We start from the raw sequence: 27111 nt of genomic DNA on the forward strand, positions 1-27111 counted from the left end.
TTAGGCTGCATTTAGAGAGTTTCTTTTAAGAGTTTTTGTCTTTCTTTTTTACAGCAAGCAACAAATGTAGCAAACATGGTTGCTTTTGGGATGTTTACTAATACTGCCAGGCCATGTAGTCACATTAAACGACTCCCCTTATATTTATGGTGATTACTATTTATTGTCAGATTAGTACTTTAACAACAATCTTTAATTTACCTGTAAATATTAGTGGAAGAGATTTCAAATTTTTCAAATTTCTCCTTTTTATTAAGCTTTGAATTATATTTTTAAAGAATATCCCCTTTGACTTATTTGCATATACAGAGGAATTATGGGAGGTCTCAGTAACTTTCTTAGAAGACTTTGCTAGGATCAAATTGCTTACAAAAATATTGGCTTCTCATATAACTTAATTTATATGAGACCTTGATTATATTTTAAAAAGCTAATTTATTAAGTAATTTAAGTAGGTATCTTTATTAAAATTCAAAGCAAGTAAATTTATTAAACTTATACATCTGATTCACAAGGCACAAACGTTGCCCCACCTCCAGCCTATTTAAAATGCAGGCAGCTAGAGCTTTTTGTCTTTTAAATTTCCATTGCTGAAAAAGTTGGCTGTATTTAAGAAATATATTGTTACTTTATTTTGCCCTTTTTAGAGGCCAAAACCTTCATAACATTTAAAATATATGTATATAAGTAAAATATAGTTATTAATTTTTATTTGATAAAGTTTTTCAGTGTTCTCAAGTATATTAGATTGGCTAAATTCAAAATATTTCTTTTAAGAAGAGAGAACAAATTCTTTGAAAACATTTCAGGGCTCATGAAATGTTCCAAAAGGATCCTTTGGTTATAGCTTTGAAATTTAACTTGGAAAGACCATCAAATATATATATATATTAGAGGCCCGTTGCACGAAGATTCATGCAATAGGACTTCCTTCACCTGGCTGCCGGCACCTGGCTGCCGGCACTGGTTTTCCTCTGGCATCCAGGACCCAGGCCTTCGCTCTGGCCACTGCCTTCCGCTTTCGCTGACTCCAGCTGGAGTCTGCAGGCTTCATTCCGGCTGGAGTCTTGGCTTTGCTCTGGCCTGAGCACCGCTCCTGTAGCTCCCTTCACCCCTCCCCCCTCGCCCTCCTCCTCATAGCAGGTGTCCTGCCCTTCCTGGCCGCTCCATACCTGGAGCGGCTGGGGGGGGGCAGGGCCGCCACCATCTTTGTCATGCTAATTTGCATATTCCCTCCTGATTGGCTGGTGGGCGTCGTGGAGATACAGTCAGTTTACATATTTCTATTTTATTAGTGTAGATATATATATATATAATTTAAAAATTATATACTTTTTATAATTATCTTAAAGAATATCAATTCAATTTTAACTGTTTTTTGTATTAAAAATTTGGTTGAGATCACAGAATTAATCCTTTTTTAATTAGACCAATAAGCAACATATTTTGTTTTCTAAATTCAGAGAAAACACAAAAATTATTTTTTCAAAAATAAATATCTATACTTGTAGGCATTTAGTTACCACAACTATATAATTTCTCCTAATTTAATTTGAACCTTAAACTTTTAGAGCTGGCAAGTCAAATATTTAGCATTTCTCAGATTAGCAATACCTTTATATTTTTAAGAATAAATTTCAAAAATACAAGACATATTTAATAGATTTAAGACTACCCTCTAGATTTTTTATGAGGCAAATTCAGATTATTGAACAAGTTTTTATCATTTGATTCAGTAAACTTTAAAGTTTTAAGTTGCCAGCGACTCTGGAAAACCATGTGTGAGGCTGGCAAAACAGATCAGGCCTACCTTGGTCTATTTTGATGTAAATTGGCCACATTCTTTTCTTAGAGATTGCTGTCTGCGGGAAACTTTGGCCTACCTGCCTAATTTAAAAAGACCACATTTTTCCTTAAGAGGTTGCTGCCATGGGAAAAACTGGTTTTGGCTGGCAAGGGCCTAGCCGCTTGACTTTAAAATGACCATATTTTTTCTGTTCAGGGAAGTCAAGAAGCAAACTTGTAGCTATTCAAATGCAAAATTGCTATTTTTTAATCTATAGTTCAACAATTTTTCGAGATTTAAATCTAATTATAATTATTTTAAGGCATTTTCTTTGGCAAATTTTTTAACAGAAACAATTTTACTGATTTTCTTGGCAGCTTTAATGTTAACCTTTGAATGCGGTCCATTATTGTTTAAATAAACTTTTTTATTATGGAAATCTTTTGGTCATCTCCGCCATCTTTTTGAGAAAGAGCATTTTGGGTTTGATTCTGGACCATCGCAGAGAGTTAAGTGTAGCTCAAAACCTATCTAAAGTCCAAAAATCAGACAGTTGCGCACATTTGTTTTAAGCTAGCTTCTCTCTTTATGGGCACAGAAATCCCAGACGCATTTCTAAATTTTGTAAAACTTTAAATTAGCATACTCGGGGAGTTGGGCGTCCATATTACAGGATCACCACGTGTCTCCCTTCCCCCATATCCTGCTTGCTTTGGGGGAAAATTCAACAACTAATCCTGCCACATTTCTTTTGCCAATTAAAGGGATGCTTAATAGATAAAGACAGATTTTAAATTTTTTCCTATTTCACTTTCCAAAGTAATGACTAGCCCTTAGAGTTATTTTCACCAAATTTTGCTTTTCCAACGTGTTCTTCTATAGTTCTTAAACAATGCATAAGGGAATATTTTTGTGGCAGAGCTCATAGCTCCGCCCTCTCCAGCCACTTTTGAGATCAGAAGCTGAGGATCCAGCCGTTTTTTAGAAATTACAAATCTTCGATCCTCTATACAAATTAGGTATTTTATGATTTGAACAAGAAGCCACATTAAAGATGAATTTTGCCTTTTAACCGAATTCTTCCCTATTATAATCTGACTTAAACAAAAAGTATCACCCACACACTTATGGATCTGCGGGCTTCCGAAACTGACATGGGCTTTATGCACAGTTAATCTTTCCACCATTAATGGTGCTATTTTATCTGCTCAGGCAAATTCTCCAAATTTCCATCCTGTTTCGAGTGCCATTTAATGCCGGGGGTCTTGATCCAGCATATAGAAGGGTTCAGGAATCTGGAGAAGCACTGTGTGTAAATTAAATAAGAGTCCAGAGACGAAACATAATTTTGGAAGGCATTTTGCGGAGGGGGGGGGGGGGGAGGGGGGCCAGAAAAGACTTAGCTAAAGGAACTAAGTTCCCCTTGTCTCAGGACCCCTTGCTTTTTATTAACACAAATTGTCCTAAGGCAAAGTAGATATACACATAGATATACACTTCAAAGGCCAGGGTTTGGTATACAGAATCCATTGTCAGATTATCAGGTTTGGAAGAATTACCTCTGGCTGTTCAGGTGTTTGGCCAGGAGGAAGCAATAACATGTAGGTTAAAATGCCCTTAGCTGTCTGGCAGCAAGCAATCAATTTATGCATCCTTTTCAGGTTTTTGGGAAATGCCCTCAGCCATTTCCAGATGATTCAGCCCTGCTGACATGCTGGAATTGGCTTCCGGCACAGTATACCAAAGTAAAGTTTATGACTATTTATTGAATACTCTGCTTAAACTAGTCATAGCAATGCCAAGTGGAATCCAACTGCTCATAGAAAGATAACAATACCTGACTCAGAGTGGGTACCCAGTAAATATTTTGTTGACAGGCATGCTGGTTTTCATGTACTGTGTTGTAACTTAAAGCTTTTTGTCTAACCTTCCTATCTGCAAATTACATCCTAGAATTTTCTCTGTAAACATATTTAAAAGATTGCCTCTGTGGTGTCTGCAGTGCTCAGTCTAACAGCATTGTGATAGTATGTTGGTTAAGAACAGTATCAAGTAGGGCATTGCTCACTCTCGGCATTGGGAGGTTAGGTTTGAGAACAGCAAGAGTACTATGAAGAATGAAACAACAGGTGTGGAAAGAAAGGCTTCATGGCTAAGTGCCGTCACAGTATTGGTAAGTAAGGGGTCTTGGCAAAGGCAGGCAGAATTTATCCCTGGAAAGAGACTGCTTTTTAATTTTATGACCTGCATATAATTTCAGAGTCTGATGAAGGGCCCAGAATCAGAAATTAGAGTAAATTTGTTTTAAATGTGAATGCCCAGCAGCTTTATACCACTTGAAATATTCAGTATTCTGGAAATATTCAGTCTCACATTTTTACAGTGTCTTATAGTTTACAAGACACTTTCACTTATTTTATACTTACAACAGCCAAAATATATGATAAAACGTGTTTCTGTCTTAAGTATGTAACCTGTTGTAAACATACCTAAATAAGATTTCATGGCATATGTTGTAAAGGGCCATAATTGTAACATGCTCCATTATTTTATGCATCACAAAGAAAGGGAATAAAAACACTGCCAATTAAGCTATCATGTCATTCTGATTCCAGACTTGTTCAAATATGAAAAAAAAAAAAAGTGTTATAATTCTACATTAACTGGACTTGTCCCATGTTCAGTGTGCTTGATGAGGCTACCTCAAGTAACAACTTGGTCTCTGTTTTAGTGATACAGAAACTTCATAGCAACAAGTCATATTCAGTTGGATTAGCATTGTCTACCATTTGGAGTCAGCTATCTCTTCTTCCTGTTCCGTACTCAAAAGAACAAATACAAGCAGATGACTATGGCCTTTGTCAGTGTTGCAAGGCCTTAATAGAGTTCACAAAGCCTTTTGTGAAAGAAGTCACTGATGACAAAGAAAACTCACTGGAAAATCAAAGGTTAAAGGATGAATTACTGAAATTGTAAGTATATTTTTAAGAACATTTCACAATGGACTTCAGTTATCTTATGTTTCTTTGTTTTATTTGTTTGCAATGGAAATATAAACCTATTTTCAAAATTTGAATTTTCAAAGAATATAGGGTTCAGTTGATATAACATGGGCATTTAATGAGGCATTGATATTTTTTAAAATTAAAAACCAAAATCCATTTATTTCGTTTGCTTTATATTTTATTTTATAAATTGCTTTTACTCATCAGAGTAAGTGAATAATAGAAGCTGGGAAAATAGAGAGATGCAACTCAAAGGAGCTGGTCTGCTTTGGGGAAATTTTGTTTTAACTCTCCCTTTGAAAGCAGAGGAAGCACCAGACAATTTAACATCTAACTTGACTGTAAAAACAGGGTGGAGCATTCACTCTGGGGATATTATAGACTAATGATACACTGTTCAATATGGCTTTCAAGCACTTGACATGTGACTAATCCAAATTATAATGTGCGTAAATGTAAAATACACTTGGATTTCAAATACTTGTTATAAAAAAATACTAGAATACCTCAATTTTTATACTGATAGCATGTTGAAATGATAAAGTTCAGATATATTTGGTTAATGAGATAAATTATTAAAATTAATTTCTCTTGTTTCTTACTACTTTTTTAATGTGACTGCTAAAATATTTTAAATTATATATGAGGCTTGCATTCTATTACTATTAGGCAGTGCTGAACTAGATTATTGAATTACCTGGACCAATAATTTTATTTTTAAAATTTAAGAGACTAAAACTACTGTTAGCTTTCTACTCTGTCAGGTTAGGACATTAAAATGTATTTACTATTTATGAAACCCATTATTTCATGAGAGCAAATGTATTTTAACTAAAGAAATAGGGAAGGCTTAATCACAGAATAGTTTGGGTTTTTAAATAAATACAGCTTTATAAAACACTAGTAGCCCATTTGCAGGAAAAATCCTGCAAGCGGCTGCTGCGGCCGCAGGCGCTGCCACTGCCGCCGCTGTTGCAGCCGCCGCGCCTGCACCCGCGCGCCGTTGCCACCCGCCCCGCTCCATCCCACTCTGCCCCGCCCCGCCCCACCCCGCCCAGGCTTTCCCTCTGGCAGCCATCTTGCTTTCCGCTTTTCCTCCGTCTTCCTTCTAAGTTGTCTTCAGTCTTCACTCCTCCCTCCCTCAGCGTATGCAAATTAACCGCCATCTTTGTTGGGTAATTTGCATACTCGCCCTGATTGGCTGGTGGGCGTGGCTTGGGCGTAGCGAAGGTGCGGTCAATTTGCATATTACTATTTTATTAGGTAGGATTACTACATTGTCCCGGTTTTCCCTTGAGCTAACAAAAACTACATCATGGACTAGCATTGGTCCTCAGGCAAACATCAGTATTCATTGGTATGGTCCAAACACAGAACTGAATCCTATCACATTGAGTCTGGTTTTCTCATGCTCTTTCCATTACTAGAAAGAAGGATCTTACATCACCAGTTTGACAAGTCATTGAGTTGTTGGTGCTTATGTTATTTTTCATGTTAAATTAACTTAGATATGTTTATCGAAGTAGGTATTTTATACTTAGGAAGTGCTATATTCATAGTTACCCATTTCTTATACCTTAGTTGTTTCAAAAGCTTGAAATGCCCTTTGCTGACAGCACAATTCCTTGAGCAGTCTGAAGAAGCTGAAAATGATCCTTTAAGGTCCTTTGCATCTGAAATAATAGTAAGTACAGCTAACTTAATCTGTTATAAAATATTCTGTAATCTAGAATGTCTTCCTGCTATATACTCATGTACTTTACCTGAGCATGTAAGTTAATATATTTATTAGTAATATGTATTTTTCTTTTGTAGAACATAGGAAAACAAAAAGAAAATAAACAACAATAATGTCATTACCCAAATGTAAATAATACTAGAGTCCTGGTGCACGAATTTGTGCATGGGTGGGGTCAGGCCGGCCAACCCTGATGGGGATCAATCAGGCCGGCAAGCGGGGGAGCAAGGGGGGAATGCAAAAGATTGGCCATCTGGTCTCGCCCCAGTTTGGGGTGCAGGGGGCCTATTGGGGCCAGGCCAGATGGGGGAGGGGCCATGGGAGGTCAGCTGGGGGAAGGGGCTGCAGGAGGTTGGCCGCCGGCCCCGCCCCTTATCAGGGCCCAATCAGGGGCTGGGCCAGCTGGGGGGAGGGACCTCCAACAGTTGGCCGGCCAGCCCTGCCCCCAATCGGGCTAGGGGGAGGGGCCACCCCCCTGATTGGGCTGGTTGGCCTGCTGCAGTGTACGTCATAGCGACCATTCGTTCCAGTCGTTCCAGCGTACCGGGCACTTGGCTTTTATATATATAGGTTAATACCTTCCAGACTTCTTTTTGGTTTTTATAGTCATAAGCAAATAAGCACTTACATAATATATAATGTTTTTAAAAATTCTATCATATTATACGTACTCTTTTGTAATTACTTTGTTTCTTTTAGCATATTATGATTATTTTCTCATTGGTTTAATAGTATTCCATGGTATGGATTTAGCATAACGTATTTAACCTGGGCCATGTAGTACCACATGTAGATTTTTGAAGTTTTTTTGGTTATTATAAAACTAGAGGCCCAGTGCATGATTGAATCATGCACGTGTAGGGTCCCCTACACGCTTTCGCTTTCAATCACGGGGGAGCTGGGTGCCTGTCCGCTGGTGCACCAGGCCTTTCAGAAGCCTCCGGCACGGCAGAGGCTTCTGAAAGGCCTGGTGCCTGAGCGGACAGGCACCCAGCTCCCCTGCTTTTGATGGTCCGCGGTGGGACGTGAGCTCGCTGCCCCAGAGGCCCCTTCTGTGCCGCAGCACAGCCATGGCGCAGACGCTGAGCTCGAGCCGCCACTGGCGACGCGAGCTCAGCGTCCCGCCGGCCCAATCAGCCACCCCGAGTCCCGCCCCCCCGCGCCTCCTGGCCAATCGCGGTCATAGCGAAGGTACGGTCAATTTGCATATTTGTCTATTATTAGGTAGAATACTCCAGCCCAGCAGGCGTGGGTCAGTGGTTGGGCGTCAACCTATGAACCCAGAGGTCACAATTTGATTCCCATTCAGGTCACATGCCCAGGTTATAGGCTCAGTCCCCATTAGGGGGCATGCAGGAGGCAGCTGATCGATGATTCTCTCTCATCATTGATGTTTTTATCTTTCCCTTTCCTCTCTGAAATCAATAAAAATATATTAAGATAAAATAAAATACTCCAACTTTCTTTTTTTAACTAAATCTGTGGTAAGAATTTTTGCAACCAAATCTTTGCATATTTTTTGGGGGGGCGTGGCTTTTTTGCATATCTCTTTAATTGTTAAAATAAATTCCTAGAAGTGGAACTTCTATGCCAAAGAATATCCTCACTTTTAAGGCTCATGATAAATATTTTCAAAATAACTAGAGAAATGAGTAAATTTTATTTTAAAAGCAACTCATCTTTATGCATAAACAGTATTTTAAAATGTTCTGAGATTCTGTATTAGGGAACTGATCTGAAGTATAGAAAAATATGTACTTAAGATAGATAGTCATGAATTTCAAGTTAGAGTTTTAATTGTGGCTGTTAGTTTTCTTTACCTTGTTCATCTGCACAAATACAGGTGCAGTGTAGGAAGAAAGTTGGATTTAATTAGGTTGGGGTATTGAGAACTATTGAGTTCTACAAATCAAGGAGAGGCAAGAGCATTGAGCATGTATGCAAAGGATTTAAGCTAAGTAGGGAAGCTAGGACAAACTACAAGTGAGAGACAGTGAAAAGATGATGGGATCACTAAATTGTAGGTCCTGGTGTAGTTCACAAGATGTTGGACTTAGGTTACTAAAAGGAGTGAGCTTAAAAATATCAGTGGTTAAATAACAGGATGCTTGAAATTAATATTTTGGAAAGGTTATTTACTAACAATAATGTCCGGATAAGACCATGGGAGTGAGTATTGCAAGGATAGGATGGAAACCAAAATCATTGAACTAGACACCAGTAAAGTACCTGAGGTTCCAGGGTATTAGAAGCTCTTCGGTTGTACATTTAAGCCACACAGAATTATAAAACTAATGTCAGAAAGCCAGTTAATGGAGTGACCTTTGGGTCTGCTAGTGACTGCAGCAAAGAAGAGTAGAGGTGATATATTCACATGCAGTGCATTTCAGAGCTGAGAGAATTTTAGAGAGGAGAGAGGAGAATGATCTAGAAGCAGCAATGAGAACAGATATTTTTATTTTTGGCTCAGTGGTACAATGAATATGGATGATAAAAATAACCCTTTGAGAGGGTTGCAGAGAAAACAGGTGTTTTCAGAGAACTGGATTTCATTTAGAGCAGAGGAGGTGAGAGATCATTTATAGAAGAATGAATTTTGCTAATGATAGTGAGTTCCACAGGCCCTAATTAAAGGATATCTGAAATTTGAGGGGGCTTAAGAGAAAAAGTCAGAAGAGGAAATGCCAGAATTTTAGGGTAACTAGATTCTGAGGATGAGTGATGATTTGGTGACTGATATGATTTGGTGACTGATATAAATAGGGATGTATATTTCAGTGGGGTGAATGCTGGTGTCAAGATAGTAGTGAGGAGGTTAGTAATGAGGAGGGGCAGGGAGGGATTTTCCCAGGAGCACATAAGAGTATGGAGCCTCTTCATTGTTGCCCATGCTAGACTACAGTATAATCTCCTGGATACAGTATAAAAACCATCATATATATGTGCCCAATTTTGAGAGATGGCTGTGGAAGTTGGAAACAGTTAAAGGTTATTAAGCCTGAGAATGATGTAATTAAATTGTGTTTTGTATTCATCACTTTAGTGGAGAATGTATTTAATTGAGGTAAGATTGGAAGTTAGGTGTCTTTTTGGAGTTATGTAAGAACTAGAGGCCTGATATTCATGCAAGAATAGGCCTTCCTTCCCCTGGCTTCACTCCCAGCCCGCCTGGGAACCGGCAAGTCCTTGTTTCTGTCCGCAGCACCGCTCCTGTAGCTCCCTCCACTGCCGCCCTGCCCCCTCATAGCAGGTGTCCCTTCCCTCCTGGCCGCTCCATGCCTGCATATGAAAATTAACCCACCATCTTTGTTGGGTTAATTTGCGTACTCACTCTGATTGGCTGTGGGTGTAGCGGAGGTACAGTCAATTTACATGTTTGTCTATTATTAGGTAAGATAGGTAAGATGATGAGAGCCCGAGTATGGAAATAGTGGAGACAAACAAGAGCAGGCAGATTTGAGAACCTAAGAGTAGGTAAAATAAATAAAATTTGGTCAATGATTCAATTTAGAAGAATAGTAAAAAGGTTGAGTCATGGATAAGGTTTTTGCTTGGGAAACTGGGCAGGTGAAGCTGTCAATATTTGAAATAGAAAATACAGAGCAAGGATCCAAGGGGATTTTGTGCTTTAAAAACATTTTTTTAATTATAGAAATTGTAAAAAGTTCAGAAATTAGAGAAAACAGTATAATGTACCTTCACATACCCATCATCCAGCTTTTAACAATTATTGTCAAACATCTTGCCAATCTTGTTTTATCCTCACTCTTTTTGTTTTGCTGTAGTAATTTATAGCAAGTCCTAGTTATATAATTTTATCCATGAGTCTTTAAGTATGCTTCTCTAATTGGTAAGGACTTTTTAAAAAACATAACCACAGTGTTGTTATGTCACCTAACAAGATTAATAATAATTTCTTAATCTATATCTGATAGCCAGAGAGAGCAGGTTTTTAAGGAGTAAATTTTTATTAAGAGTAGATGAGATTTTTTAAAAAAGAACATATTATGTTAAATAAATACATTATTAAAAAAATTTTTAAAGAATAGATGAGATCACCTAAAGGGGTAGATCACTGGGAAAAGAGAAAAGGGTTCAGGACTGAACCCTGCAGAGTACCAACTAAGATGAGTCCACCAAAGTGACCAAGGAAGAAGAGTGGAAAAGGTGATAGAAATATTATAGAAACCAGGCTAGCAGAATTTCAGGAAGGAAGTACTTGATACTGTTAAGTGAGCAGAAGGAGCCTGTGAAGTAAGAGTTGAAAAGCATCCATTGGATATCTCTATATATAAAAGTCTAAGTGTCCATCCTTCCCTCCAACCGGGAGCTATGATGCGCACTGACCACCTGGGGGCAGACTCTCAAAGCAGGAGCTGCCGTGACACACACTGGCCATTTAAAAATAAACGGCACCATGGACACGGCGCCTACAAACCAACACTCGGCTTCCCCCAAGTGGGACACAGACCCCGCCACTACCCCAGAGTGACACCCCACCAAATCGTAGCCAACACTGCCAAGACCCCATGGTGTAAAATGCAGCCCCCAGCCCAGCCCGGAAACGGTTGCTAGGGGCGCCAGGATGGATTCAGGTGCCCAAATGGATTAGAAGAAGTTAAGGTTACTAAATTTAGAAATCAAGAACCAGGAAGCTGGCCTATTAGAAGAGTTATATGCATGAACATTCAACTTTTCCAGAATCCTAGCAGGAAATGGATAGAGAAAAAGATTGTGAGCAGGTACCAAAGTTTTTGATAAATGTTGAGAAATGAACAGGAAATCAGCATGTGACAGAGATAAGGACAGATAAAGGGCAGTATGGTATCTGCCTCAGAGGAAAAATATGCTTATCCTTGAGAGTACTGGAGAAACCAAAATAATACTAAGCCTTTACCCATTCCACCCTTCCCCATTGCTACCTTCATAGCTGTGTGATGTAAGGTGTGAGCAGCTCCTATCAGAAATCAGTCAGGTTCAATTAAATCAGTGAGATAGAGCAAGCATCCTGTGCAGAGGTTGAGGGGTATGGGAACATTTCCTAAGATCACAGTGGAAAGAAGGTGAAGTCAGGGTAAGAGATGAAGTGAGGAGGTACCTTCTGTTCTATGCTCAGCTAAGTGTGACATGCTTGAGATTGATGGTCTCAGCCATCCCTCCTTTGGTACATTTTTTTAAAAATATATTTTTATTGATTTCAGAGAGGAAGGAAGAAGGAGAGAGCAATAGAAACATCAATGATGAGAGAGAATCATTGATTGGCTGCCTTCTGCACACCCCCTACTGGGGATTGAGCCTGCAACCTGGGCAAGTGCCCTTGACCAGGAATTGAACTGGGACACATCGGTTTGCAGGCCAATGCTCTATCCACTGAGCTAAACCAGCTAGGGCTCATGGTACAAGTTATTTTAATATAGAACTGCTTGAATGTCCCATGGACTGCAGCATAGGAACATTTCTGAAATTTCAGAAGCTGACATGAAAAATTGTAGATGGCAGGTATGTCCTGGGATGAGCAAGACTGTCAAATAGTGTGTGGATAGGTAATGAAGGCCCTGATTTGAACACAGGTGGACCCCCAATATCCAGAGCAGCATGTAGAATCTGGTTGCATATGATGATTTTCAAACAGGCTAAACATACCCTGGGAAAAAACACATGTAGCATTGGCTGAATGAAGAATTGGAGCTTCATGATTTGGAGGACATTTGAAATCTGAACACAGGAAACTTTTTGTGTTATAGCTATTACAAGAAAGTATGGCTTTGAAAATCAGTACAGCAGTATCGATCTATCTATATAAAAGGCTAATATGCAAAGTGTCCCCTCATGAGTTCGACCGGGAGACCAGGAGTTTGATCGCTCGCTATGATGTGCGCTGACCACCAGGGGGCGGTGAGGAATGAAGGAAAGCCCCAGCCGTTAGCCAGAAGGCCCTGATCGCAGGCCAGGCCTAGGGACCCTACCCGTGCATGAATTTTGTGCACCAGGCCTCTAGTATATATACATATTTAGCATCTGGTAGCTGAATAACAGGTTCTATGACAGAGGATGATTTTCCATGCTTCCTTTTTGTGTTTTGTAATGACTTTCTACTTAATAATGCAGATTTTTTTCAATAGATGGAGTTACACATATGTTGATATATATGCGATTTGATATGTATGCTATTTTTGTTGTATTGACAGCAAGCTTCAGTATGTCAAATTTGCTGAAGGTGTTAACATTATAGATATTTTTACACTTAAAAATGTTGAATTTCGTGCCAAAAAAAAAGACCATTTGCTGGAAGTTTTAATTCATTATTTTGAACGCTGATTTAAATGCTTTAAAAGTGATGATTTCAAATGTGAAAGACAAACAACATCCAGGTCAATAGAAAAAGTTTGAAGACCAACAGTTACAAGCAGTATTGGATGAAGATGAGTGTCAAACTCAAAAACAACTTGCAGAAAGATTAAACATTGCTCAGCAAACAACTTCCAATCATTTACAAGCAATGGGAAAGATTTTATTTTATTTATTTATTTATTTATTTATTTATTTTTTAATAAATTTCTTTATTGATTAAGGTGTCACATATTTGTCCTCATCCCCCCATTCCCATCCCACACCCCTCCCCACGGATGCCCCAACCCCCTGTTGAACTTAACCATTGGTTAGGCTCATATACATGCACACAAGTCCTTTGGTTGATCTCTCCCCCCTCCCCCCACCCTCCCCTATCCTCCCTCTGAGGCCCGATAGTCCGATCGATGCCTCCTTGTTTCTGGTTCTGTTCTTGTTCATCAGTCTATGTTGTTCATCATTTCCCCTAGATGAGCGAGATCATGTGTCACTAGAGATATACTTATATGAACTGAATGTGAGATGAGCAATAATAGTTATGCTGACAGGCAAATGAATCAGTCTGTAGTGAGTTTCTTTCTGGACCAACAGTTCTTTTGAGACCCAATATCAATGTCCACCAGTTCCTTATGTGTACATGTCGGCACTGACCCCTCTGCTCTGGATGGTGGACAAATGGTGGTAATTCAGGTCCGACTCCCTCTGGTTTGGTCTCGGCCAGACCCAGGGGCACGTGGCCTCACCCAGACCCAGGGGGTGCGTGGCCTCACCTGGACCCAGGTGCGCGCGGCTTCCCCCGGACCCGGGATCCAGCCTCACCCGGATCCAGGGGCACATGGCCTCACCCGGACCCAGGGGCGCGTGGCCTCACCCGGACCCAGGGGCGCGTGGCCTCACCCGGACCCAGGGGCACGTGGCCTCACCCGGATCCAGGGGCACATGGCCTCTCCCGGACCCGGGATCTAGCTTCACCCAGACCCAGGGGCGCGTGGCCTCACCCGGGCCCGGGACCCAGCCTCACCCGGATCCAGGGGCACACGGCCTCACCCGGACGCAATGGGAAAGATTTTAAAGGAAGATGGGTGCCACATCAACTGAACGAAAGACAAATGGAAAACCAAAATGTCATCAGCAAAATGTTGTTTCAACAGCACAAAAGAAAGTCTTTTTTGCCTCAAATTGTGACTGGCAATAAAAAGTGGATTTATTTTGAGAATTCCAAACGCACAAAATCATGGGTTGATCCAGGTCAACCATCAATATAGACTGCAAGGCCAAATCGCTTTGGAAAGAAGACAATGCTCTGTGTTTGGTGGGATCAGGAAGATGTGGTGTATTATGAGCTTCTAAAATCAGGTGAAACCGTTAATACTGATCGCTACCAACAACAATCAATCAATTTGAACCACGCTTTGATTGTGAAATGACCAGAATGTGCCAGAAGACACAGCAAAGTAATTTTGCTTCATGATGATGCACCATCACACACTTCAAAACCAGTTAAAGACACGTTAAAAGATCTTGCCTGGGAAGTATTAACCCACCCACTGTATTCACCAGACCTTGCTCCTTCAGATTACCACTTGTTCCAATCAATGGAACCCGCACTTTCTGAGCAGCACTTCAAAACGTATGAAGAAATGGAAAATTGGGTCTCTGAATGGTTTGCCTCAAAACAAGAAAAGTTCTATTGGGACGGTATCCACAAATTACCTGAAAGATGGAGGAATTGTGTAGCTAGCGATAGACATTACTTTGATTAAAGCACTTCTGATGTTTCTCTTGAAATTATTGTGTTTTCTTTTATTACAAAATCCGCCATTATTAACTGGTACACCTAGTATAATGCCATCTGGGATCAGCAGATTCTAATTCCCTGAAGGCTGGAAAATATTTATTTGGCTTTATAATTCCCAATTATGTCTGGTCCAGTGTCTGGTACTCAAGCATTTAAATAAATAAGTGAATAGGTGACCAAGGACCACTTCTGATTTAACTGTTTTTGTCATTCCCTTTTGACTTCTATTGATAGTTTATTGTGACCTTAACTTTCTTGCCTTTTTTGGTGGAGCTTCTTAGTAAATATTTGACATGGGTATTATGTCATTTTCTAGATAAGAAAACAGACAAGTTAGCTAACTCATCCAGTGTCTCACAACTAGTAAGTGGTAGATTCTGAAGGTCGGATGCTTTCTGGTATATCAGAAGTAGAAATAGTGTAAGAGGCATAGGAGTGACCTTATACTTCCTGAGTCTCTTTTTCTCTCTCTTTCCCTCCTTAATAAAAAAAAAAAAAAAGATAAAACTGTAATCCTAGCCACTCGTGCAGAAATGCTTCTCTTTCTCTTATGACACAAGAGCCCATGGAACCTGAGATAATCAGCAATGTTTCCTCAACCTTTGCTGCCACTGAGCAGTATTCCTCTTGCTCACTCTGTCTAGGTAGACAGTGTGTCTGTCAGTGGAGCATTGCTCCTAGAGTATTCTTCATCTGAGTCATTAGTTGTCATTTCGTGTTGTCTGTCTCACATTTCCAGATTGTTTGCAAAAATCTCTGAAACACTTAAAAAATTGTGATAAAATATACATAACATAAAATTTACTGTTTTACCTATTTTTGGGTATACAGTTCAGAGGCATTAAGTAGATTCACATTGCTGTGCAACATCACCACCATCCATCCCCAGAACTTTTTCATCTTCCTGCTCAGTTCTTTCAGGTTGTTGGCAAAATTTACTTTCTTGAAACTATAGAATTGAGGTCCCCATTTTCTTGCTGGCTGTTGGCCAGGGACCATTTCCAGCCCCTAGCGGCTGCCAGTAGTTCCTAGTCACACAGCCTTCTCCGTAAGCCCTCTCATAATATAGCAGCTTAGTTCTTTAAAGCCAGCAGTCGTGGGTTTCTGACTCAAAGAGAGCCTGGACTCTGTTTTTAAAACCTTCTACCTGATTAAGTCATGCCCACAAGAATAGTCTCCCTTTTCAGCACCTCAAAAATCAACTGACTGGGGACCTTAATTACATCTGCAAAAATTCCCTCACTTCTGCCATATAACATAATCTAATCATGGGGAGGCATCTTGCCATGTTCTTTTGATTAAAAGCAACTCAAGGGGAGGGGATTATACAGCATGTGAATATGGAGGAGCACCCTAGAGTCTGTCTACTATAGCTTCCTTTTTTATCCTTTTCACAGGGATTTTTATCAGCAATTGGATACCCTTTCCCCAAAATGATTTTTAATCATGGAAAGAAAAAGAGGACTTGGGATTATCTTGAATTTGAAGAAGAAGAAGACAAACAATTCGCAGACTCTCTGGCTTCCCTGGCATATCTAGTATTTGTACAGGGCATCAGCATTGATCAGCTGCCAATGGTCTTAAGGTAGGAGGTTGTGTTTGGTTTATTCATGTATTCTAAAGGGAATATCATCAAACATTTATCTAATGTCCAATATATGTTTATTAGTGTACTAATACATTTTAAGTGAAGTAGAAACAAAAGCTCTCTCTATTTTAAGTAATACTGTCTATAATCTGTTAAAGCCAGTAGTCAAGTAGTGAAAAGAGGGTGAGGATGGTGTTAAAATAGACATAAGGGAATGACAGGGACAAGAGTGAGAAAGTGTTAAATTGGGCTTGGTTTTGAAGCTGTTGGGACCACCCTGGACTATAAAGGAGGGAACTAGCCAGTTACTTCTGGGTGAGTCTAAATCAGCATCATCTTTTCACTGGATTAGTGATGTAATCCTAATTGCAGGATTACATCACTAATCCAATAATATACCTTTTGGACATTAAGGTCCATAATAAGGATTACGTATATGCCTTGCATGGCTTGGGTGTATTCCTTTGTGTACATTTATATATTTATGTATGACTATACCCCGGATTTATTTGTATGTAAATATTACAATAATGCTACCACTTGCATGATCACCATGTATTAAACACTGTGCAAACAGCTTTATATATGTTACCTAATCTGTATAGTAACCCAGTGAAATAGAGCATTATCTCATTTTATAGATGAAAATAACAGGCTTCATTAAACATGCTAAGATACTACCCAATACCATAGAGGGAAAGGTAGAATTCAAACAGTTCTGTCTGACCCAAGAGCTTATACTCTCAATCACACTGTACCACCAAAATGCCTTAAGTATGTATATTAATTTGCTAGGGCTACCATAATAAAGTACCACAAACTGGATATCTTAAAATACCAAACATTTGTTTCACAGTTCTGGGGGCTAGAAGTTCAAGATCAAGAGCAAAATTGGTTCCTTCTGGGGGCTTTGAGGGAGAATCTGTCCCATGCCTCTCAACTAGCTTTTATGGTTTGCTGGTGATCTTTGATGTTCTGTGGCTTGTAGATAGATGCATCACTCCCTTGCCTTCGTGTTCATATGGCACTCTCCCTGTATGCATGTCTCTCCACATTTCCCTTTTTCATAAGGACACCAGTCATATTGGATTAGGACTCACACAAATGATCTTACTTTAATTTGATTTACCTCCAGGGTGGGGAGTTCCTGCTCTGCCCTTGCCCATTCCTACCCAAAATTTTTTTAAAAGCCCTTATCTCTAAATAACAGAATGTATGTAAAATTTCTAAAAAACATATGCACATGCATGTGTATTTTTTTTCTCCCCTATTTTAGCCCATCATACCTTTTGCAATTTAATATGGGGCACATTGAAGTCTTTCTGCAAAGGTAAGATCATTTGCATGGCATCTCAGAATTAAGTAGTAGTACTAAAATAGTCCTTGTCAAGATCAGGGGAAACTCCCTTATCTTTGCCAAACCTTAATTAATTGGTTATTTTTATAAAACAACTAGAGGCCCAGTGCATGAATTTGTGCATGGGTGGGATCTGGCCAGGGGGCGGGGGCGGGGGGCGCCACCAGCCAGGGGAGCCACCCCCGGCCTTGCTCCTGATCAGAGTAGGGGGCTAATCGGGAGGTGGAGCTGGCTGGGGAGAAGGACTTCTGGCTGATCGGGATGGTGGGGGCTGATTGGGGTGGGGCTGGCCAGGGGGAGGGGCAGTGGGCTGGCCAGCCCTGCCCCCAATTGGGGGTGGAGGAGCAATCGGGGACTAGTGGCTGGGGGGAGGGGCCATGGGTGGTTGGCTGGCAGGCCCCGTCCCCTATTGGGGTAGGGAGGGTGATGGGGGCGGGGCCAGCCAGGGGAAGGGGATTCGGGGATGGGGGGTGTTGGTTGGCTGTCCCTCCCTTGATCAGGGTAGGAGAGGCTGATTGGGAACAGGGCCACAGGAGGTTGGCCGGCCGGCCCCACCCCGGATCTGGCTGGTTTGCTGGCCGCAGTGGGCGTTATAGTGACTGATCGTTCTGGTCATTACAGCATTCCAGTCACTGGCTTTTTTTTTTTTTTTTGCATTTTAATTTCTTTATTGATTAAGGTACTACATATTTGTCCCACTCATGCAACCAAAGGACTTGTATGCATGCATATAAGCCTAACTAGTGGACACAGACAACAGGGTGGGTGATGGCTTTTCTATATATATAGATGAAGCATATATGCACAACAGAGACAGAAATGAATCAAAAAGGTTTTACATCAAACTCTCTTTCATTTTAAACCCAGCATAATATAAAAATATTGTTTTAAAAGGGGATTTCCAATCTTCTGCTTCTGAGGTTTCTTCCCTTATTTGAAAAGTTGGTTAATTAAAACACCTTTATTCCACTGTAGCCTTCTCTGTCTAAGGAGGAATAGTCAATAAAAGTAATTAATCCATGGTTTTGCTTCATGGATACAATCTGAACTGCATCAAAAGGAAGGAAGTATCTGAGTCCACCCGTTAAAACTTAGATTATTGACAGTGATATCATTCAACAACTGTTTTTTTCATTTGAGATGCTAAGAAGCAAGGCTTCCTCTTTAAAACATTACAAAGTGACAGGTGATTAAGAATTTCCCAAAACTCTATATGCTTTGTTTTCTTTTCCTATAACAAGTTTAAATTATCTCTTGAGATCAGTCAGGGCCTTTCATTTCTGTCCTCCAGGCATAGTAGTGACAGTTTATCAATCCCATCTCTTCCCAGGTGAAGGGAAATTTGTAACATGGCAAATAACCAAAGCCTCAACCCATAAGGCAGGACTTTCCAAGGGTCTCCTGGCACAAGTGGTTATTAATTCTAAATCTGTGTCTTAAAGATTTTACATTCTTTTCACTTAGTTTCTGTTATATTCATACAATGAGAATACAGGGTCTCCCCCCAAAAAATGTATATACTTTTTGAGTAATTATAAAAGCAGTGTTTATTAAAATACATTCAATTTGCCTGAACTGGTTTGGCTCAGTGGATAGGGCATCGGCCTGCAGACTGAAGGGTCCCAGGCTCGATTCCAGTCAAGGGCATGTACCTTGGTTGCAGGCACATCCCCAGTGGGGAGTGTGCGGGAGGCAGCTGATCGATGTTTCGCTCTCATTGATGTTTCTAACTCTCTATATCCCTCTCCCCTCCTCTCTGTAAAAAAAAAAATACATTCAATTTTCAAATGTAATAGAATAACATTAACTTTTGGGGGGGACACCCTATATGTATGAACTTAAGATTTCCAAACTGTTTAGTCATTGAGCCAAAAACATAATTTCTAACTCCTTGCAGGGTTCGAATAAGAACCTAGAGACTGAGATAATTAAGTCTTTAAATTTCAATTTTTGGTTTATTTTTCCTAAAATGAAGAATCATTCTAAAGAAATGTAGAAAATCATGTCAGTAAATTTTAATATTCTCTTCCAGAACAGAAGAATCTGTTTTCTCAAAAGGACTGGTAAGATTTGTTTACACCCATCATAATTTAATTACATAGCCGAAACCGGTTTGGCTCAGTGGATGGAGCGTCGGCCTGCGGACTGAGGGGTCCCAGGTTCGATTCCGGTCAAGGGCATGTACCATGGTTGCGGGCACATCCCCAGTTGGGGGGTGTGCAGGAGGCGGCTGATCGATGTTTCTCTCTCATCGATGTTTCTGACTCTCTATCTCCCTTCCTCTCTGTAAAAAATCAATAAAATATATTTTTTTTAAAAAATTTAATTATATAGTCATGCCAACAAATAGAGTTGTTGACTTTACCATATATGTATGTATGCATATATTTTAATCTAGGATCTGTTGGAGAATAGTTTGTTGAGAATGGAAGACAATAGTCTACTTCACCAATACTTAGAAATCAAGAGTTTTCTTACTGTACCTCAGGTAAGTGAAATGTGGATTCTAATCTTCAAAATAACCCCTTTCCTATTCTAAATTTAATTAAAGTAAAAGTCTTTTCAGATTCCTCTCCCACCTTCTTTTCAATATCCTTTGAAAACTTTAGTGCCATGCTGTGCACTAGAACTTCCTGTGATGGTGAAGTGTTCTGTTATCTGTGTGGTACAGTATGAAAGCCATTAGCCACATTGAACACTTGAACTGTGGCTAATGTGACTAAGGAACTGAATTTTAAATTTAATGTAATTTAAATTAATTTAAACTTAAATTACTTATATGTGGCTAGTGGCTACCATAGTTGATAGCATTAGTATCTAGTGGAAAAACATACTTTCTTCTTGAACACTTTGTTGTTTTAGGGACCTTGGAAAATGAAGCTCCTTTACTTATATAATAATTGAGGTCCTCAAGACTTCATCAAGGCGTAGATTGACTGCTTACTAGAAAGACATTTTAGTTTTCCCTCCTATGATAAATTTTGCTTAGTACTGTTTGTTATCATAACAAGTAGGTCCTTAGATATTGATGTAGAGACTTGTTCTTCCACTATTTAAAGAGAAAACCATGGCTTTTGTTAGTATATTAAGCCTAAATATTTTTAATAATGGATTATATTTCTGCATGTTTGATATCATTTTTTGGCTACTCTAGACATAATTGAAAATTAGCAACTTTACAACTTTGTAACACCGCACTCAATTTCACTTAACCAAATGGATTATACTTAGTTTCCTATAGATATAACAATGGAATGATAGGCTTGGGGGGGAATTTACTTCATTTTTAAATCTCCTACTCTCACTTTTCTGAATTTTTAGTATCTACCATTGATGATATAGTTGTTTCTTTGCTGTCAATGTAATCTATTCACATCTGAATTAAAATTTTTTTTTCCCCCCCAGGGCTTAGTCAAAGTAATGACGCTTTGCCCTGATGAGACATTGGTATGTAAATGTTTTAGGACTAATAATGAGTTACAATGAGAAATTTTAATAAACAATTTAATCTTTATTCAGCTTATGTAACAATATTATTTCTTCCATTTTAGAGAAAAAAGGGTTTAGCTATGCTTCAGCTTTATATTAACAAGTTGGATTCTCAAGGCAAATATACATTATTTAGGTATGTATCAAAAATGGTTAATTGTGAAGTGTGTGGTTGATTAAAAATCAAATTAATGCCATTTAATCCAGGTTATAATATTTTAGTATTTTTTTAATGTAATTCAACTCTACCTGGAAGCCATCTATCTATATATATAAAGGGCTAAGCGACCAGCTGACCAGCCAGTAGGTATGACACGCACTGATCACCAGGAAGCAGATGCTCAATGCAGGAGCTGCCGAGCGACAGCAACTTTGCAGAGTGCCCTCTCACACTCCAGGACCCCTCGGGGGATGTTGGACTGCCAGTTTCATCCTGATCCCTGCAGGCTAGGCCGAGGGACCACAGGAGGTTGGCTCCAGGGCGTGTCTGGCCCGTCTTACCCAGTCCCACCCTGTCAGCCACCTTCTAATTAATTTCCTTTCAATGTGCACGAATCTGTGCACTGGGCCTCTAGTCCTATATAATAAAAAGCTAATATGCAAATTGACCTAATGGCAGAAGTACCAGTGGCTATGACACCATGACATGCTCTGACCACCAGGGGGCAGACGCTCAACACAGGAGCTGCCCCTGGTGGTCAGTGCACTCCCACAGAGGGAGCAGCTCAGCCAGAAGCTGGGCTCACAGCTGGAGAGGGCTCACAGCTGGCGAGTGCAGCGGCAGTGGCAGCAGCGCTAAGGATGTCCGACTGCCCACTGGGAGCCCCAGACTGCGAGAGCGTGCAGGCCGGGCTGAGGGAACCCCCCCACCCTCCCGGCCCAGTGCACGAATCTCGTGCACTGGGCCTCTAGTATTATAATAATTCTCTTGTCTGTGATGGATAGAGAAGGGTTAATTAAAAATTATGGACACATACTAGTATATGTACATACATATACATTACATGAATAATAATATATTTTATTCAGTTAATTAAATTACTCTAAAATTAAAAAGGACTTAAAAGATTAAACAAATTAATAAGGCTCCTGCATGTGTCAATAATTTCCATTATTCACAGTTGAAATGAATGGCTCAGGAGTCATTGACAAGCTATTCATTTTAAGTTAATAGTAAGCTTATTAATAGTGCTGTTTGAGGGTAAAAGTAACCATCTGAGTTAAAGAAGAACCAACTTTGCCCTGGCTGGTGTGGCTTAGTTGGTTGGAGCATCATCGCATGCATCAAAAGATGGCGAGTTCGATGCCCAGTCAGACTGTGTGTGGGAGGCGGCTGATCAATAGTGGTGTTTCTCTCTCTCTCTCTCTCTCTCTCTCTCTCTTAAAAAAAAAAGAAAGAAAGAAAGAAAGAAAAAGAGCCAACTTTCTGTAGAAGGCCAAATAGTAAATATAGGCTTTATGGACCAGTCTCTATTTTAACTGCTCAATTTTGTCTTTGTATTGAGTGTAGGTATGTTCCAATAAAACAGACAGCACGTTGAATTTGGCCTGCAGATCTTATTTTGTTGACACCTATGTAATAAAAATTAGTTGTTAAAAGTAGATTTGGGCATGTTAAAGTGCTAAGAAGTCTTCTTTGGAATTGGCCAGAACTAACATTCTTGAGTCTACCTTTTCTTCATTTCTATTGATAGAGGTTTATGAAATCTCTTTATGCATAAGTCGTACCTATATTCCTACCAAGAAACCCCCCTTTTTCCTTAAGCTAGTCAGATTGAATTATTTTCTTTGCAACTAATTAGTCTAACCAGACTAGTGTATTTTCACAGGGAATAATTTGGGGAGATTTTAGGTGATTATACTAGTTCCCATTCTTGCCATATTAAATCATTGCAACTATGTGCATAAAAAGATTCAAATTTGATTTGATAGAAATTTCTTGTTGGTTAAATAGAATTTGCTAGTCAGAGCAATAACCATAATTAGGTGAGTTTGTAATTGGTTAATCATCTTGCTAATTGTCTTCACTGGTTTTTGTATTCCTAGAAATAACACATGGCCTATTTGAATTTGTAAAACTTGTGTCATCATTATAATGCAATCCAGGATAATTTCAAATGCACTGTAATTTTGCTTTCAAGGTGCTTATTGAATACAAGTAATCACTCAGGTGTGGAGGCCTTCATTATTCAAAATATCAAAAATCAAATTGACACCTCATTAAAGGTAAGAACATAGCTAAGGTACCAATTACCAATATATTTTATTTTGTAGGATATATTTTTTGTGTGTAATACATTGATATGGATTTTGTCCTATGGATTTTTTCCTCTTTCTAGTATTAGGGTATATATATTTTTCTCATTCCTACTATTTCTTTTTTTCTTTCTTTCTTTTAATATTTATTGTTGAAAGTATTGCATAGGTCCTCCTTTTCCCCCCATTAACCTCTTCCAGCCCACTCCCATCCTCTCCCTCCCCCCGCCCCCCACTAGAGGCTCTCACCACCCCATTGCCTATGTCCATGGGTTATATATATATATATATATATACAAGTTCTTTGGTTGATCTCTTCCCACCCACCCTCCCGTGCCTTCCCTCTGAGGTTCAACAGTCTATTTCTTTTTTTTTAAACCTTAATTTTGAAACTTCCTTGATTATAGATTTAAGTTGTGTTCTTTGTGCTGATAACATGATTTCTTTTTGTTTTGCCGTACACTTCTGAAATAGTAATGGAAACTGAAGTCTCATCTGTTTGTGAACACTCAGTGATTATAAAAAAGAGAGAGAAAAAGAACGCACCACTGTTCACAAACTGGCAGAGTTTGTTCCAGGTGTCTGGAAATAGTAAACGACAGAATGGAAATTAAAGTTAAAAAGTATATATTTTAAATGTGTAATAGTTTATTTTTGTAGTATCAAGGTATTAGAAAGCACATTTATCAAGCTGTTAAAGCCTTTTTCAGTTTTTCTTTTGCTTTACAGAGAACACATAACAACAAATGGTTTACAGGACCTCAGCTAATTTCCCTTCTAGATTTGGTACTCTTTCTCCCAGAGGGTGCTGAAACAGATCTACTGCAAAACTCAGATAGGTGAGGTGATGACTACTAAGGTTCACATAGTAAATTGAGAAGTAATAAACCATATTTTCCTATGATTTTATGTGATCTATGATTAATTCACAAAATTACATAAAGATTTTCATATTTAAGTAATTAGGTATTATGTAAAAACAAAATAAAAACCCCTTCTTTCCACTTTTTATTTATTCAAATTTGTTTAATAAACTTAATACAACTTTTAAAAATAAAGATCATGCATTCTTGCTAAAAAAACAAACAAACAAACAACCCTTATTTCCAGAACTGTGACCAACAGTATAATTTTGTGCCTTTAAGGTTCCCAGCATTCCAGTAACAGCTAATAAGACATTTACAACTGCAGCATTGGTGACTAAGGATTTTTTGTGTACAACTTATACAAAGCATATGTGTTTAGGTTTTATTGTTTTGTTTTCTAGGACATCATGTTTTTCATATAGAACATGTAATGTCACTTTCATTATACTCAAATGGATATAGAGAAATGGTTATAAATGGAACCTTAAAATTCAGGAAGCAACAGATGATACTCTCAAATATTAAGGATAATAAGGCTTCCTTGGGTGTGGTGGGGGGAAGAATAGTATTTTTCACAGCTGTATTTTGTGAACTTGGAGAACAAGAGTAATGAGCTATTACTACTCAAAAAGCTATGGTGAAGAGAATACATAGTTATACACAGATTTTCAAGTGTGCAAAGTTTGGCACCCCGCACCCCTGCATTGTTCAAGGGTAAATTGTGCTTTCAGTGACAAGCATAATTATAAAAACATACTCAAAGTTTTAGCTTACTTTTTCATTGAAATTGCTGTTGATTTTATAAAACTGTACTGTAACACATATATTTTTAATTAACAGGATAATGGCTTCATTAAATTTATTGAGGTATTTGGTTATCAAAGATAATGAAAATGACAATCAAGTAAGTGAATTTTTTGAAAAAGAAACTGTGAGTATATTAACAATATATAAGAAATGTTTCAGATTTTTATATCATTATCCACTTAAGCCAATATTTCATCTCTTACCCAGCTACAGAGGCTGGAGGAAGTGCCAGCAGTTATTCTGAAACCTGAAGTTCATTCCCAAGCCCTTACCACTCCACACCCAGCTTCCCTTCCCTTTCCTATTGTACCTTTGCTCTCTTGCTGCAAGCACTGCTTAGACCTGGTAGGTAGATAAGTTGGAAGTCCTAAGCCAACTAACCTTCTTGAGCTCAACATATATTTATTTGGGTATCTTGTTCAGTTGCCTCCACCTATAAGTCATGATTTCAGTCTGAGCTGTATAAAATAAAACCATTTGATAATTTGATGTCCCCTCATTAGACACGACAAACTAAAGCATTTTAAGCACTAAAATCTGTTAACAGCACCCTTTGGATAATGTGTAGGAAGTTGGATTTATTTTTAATAGTGTATCATTAGAGGTATTCAAGAAATAAGAAACTATTTGAGGGAGATTTGTCATACACTAAAGTTACATTTGCTTTTTATCTTCTCTCTTTCTACCTACTCTATTCTAATAGCTGGTTTCCCTGTGTGTCATGTCTATTAACTTTAGCTACCTGAATCTTATGTGTTGTTAATCTGTTTCTTTTTTTAGGAAGTAATAAAAGAAGTGAAAGTCATTAACTTATATTTATACTAGAGGCCCGATGCATGAAATTCATGCAAGAGTAGGTCTTCCTTCCCCTGGCTGCCGGCACCGGCTTCCCTCTAGTACCCGGGACCTGGGCTTCCCTCTGGCCGCTGGCACACGGGACCGCAGAGGGAGGCCCCACCCACCCACTGCAGCCCACCAGTCGATGGCCTGGGCCTCCCTCTTTGGGGTGATCGTGGAGTCGCCCTGATTGATTGCCTGAGGCCAGTGGCCTGGGCCTCCCTCTACAGGGCAATCATGGGGCGATGGCTGGGCCCCCGACCAATCGCAATGCACCTGCCTTGGCTGGCCTGGTGCCAGTGGGTGTCATAGCATGGTCATCTGGAAGGTGGTCCGGAAGGTTGTTTAGTCTAATTAGCATATTACGCTTTTATTATTATAGATAAGATGCCAAATAGTTTTTTTAGTTTCTTTTTTAATTTAAATAAATGATCATTTGGAATAAAAAGTTTATGAGAAAAGTAACATTTTGTTTCCCTTTTGATTAAATCTAGTCGATTCAGTGATTTGACCTCCTATTCATCATCCCTTGTCAGCCCAAAATACAGGGTGTCTTCCCAAAAATGTATACACATTTTAAATAATTATTAATTCCAATGGGTTAAATCTGAAAAAGAAAGAAATATCAACTGAGCTACCAGCTGTAAAGTGTTTATACATTTTTGGGGACACCCTATAGTTATTTGCTCTCATTGACCAGTGCTTACTCTGTACTGGGGTGATTTTTTCTTTTCTACCATTGTAAAGTTTTTCAAACATACAGCCAAGTTGGAAGGATGTTACAGTGATCACTGATTTATCTACTTATTCATTCTATTTTTATCATGTATCCATCAGTCTCTTAAATGTTTTTTTATGTATTTCAAGATAAACTGCAAACATTAGCATAATTTCCCCTAAATATTTCAGCATGTATTTCATTAAGTAGAGTAAAATATCTGTCTATAGTTCTTTGATTTAAAATTTACAGAAAATCAAATGCACAGACTTTACTTGTATATTGGCCAGTTTTAACAAATAGATCTATATTATCCAAATCCTTATCAAAGATAAAACATTGCTGTCATCACATGAAGTTCCCTGTTTCCCTTCCCAGTTAATTCTGACCTCATCACTCCACAGCCCTCCCCTCCCCCCTGCTAATGGCAACCACTATTCCAGCCAGGTGCTGCGTATCATTTACCTTCACAATGCTATAAGCACTCTTTACTTTTTACTTTTCATAGGTAATGTAGG

General features: G+C 39.1%; 1 protein-coding gene across 3 annotated transcripts in view; it reads left to right on the forward strand.

Annotated features, from left to right (window-relative positions):
- Positions 1-27111, forward strand: part of GLMN (glomulin, FKBP associated protein) — a 53100-nt gene that overhangs the window by 12144 nt on the left and 13845 nt on the right. For 2 of the 3 annotated variants that reach the window (XM_079776576.1, XM_079776577.1), the window contains exons 6-16: positions 4518-4758; positions 6373-6475; positions 16073-16260; positions 17540-17593; positions 19653-19683; positions 20019-20108; positions 21026-21067; positions 21172-21245; positions 23251-23335; positions 24095-24204; positions 25072-25162. In XM_079776576.1, the coding sequence (XP_079632702.1) occupies positions 4518-4758; positions 6373-6475; positions 16073-16260; positions 17540-17593; positions 19653-19683; positions 20019-20108; positions 21026-21067; positions 21172-21245; positions 23251-23335; positions 24095-24204; positions 25072-25162 (1109 nt within the window). The remainder of the gene's footprint in view (positions 1-4517; positions 4759-6372; positions 6476-16072; positions 16261-17539; positions 17594-19652; positions 19684-20018; positions 20109-21025; positions 21068-21171; positions 21246-23250; positions 23336-24094; positions 24205-25071; positions 25163-27111) is intronic. The other variant, XM_079776578.1, reaches the window with a different exon arrangement.

This window comes from Cnephaeus nilssonii (assembly GCF_951640355.1).
Source record: "Cnephaeus nilssonii genome assembly, chromosome: 7".
NCBI lineage: Eukaryota > Metazoa > Chordata > Mammalia > Chiroptera > Vespertilionidae > Cnephaeus > Cnephaeus nilssonii.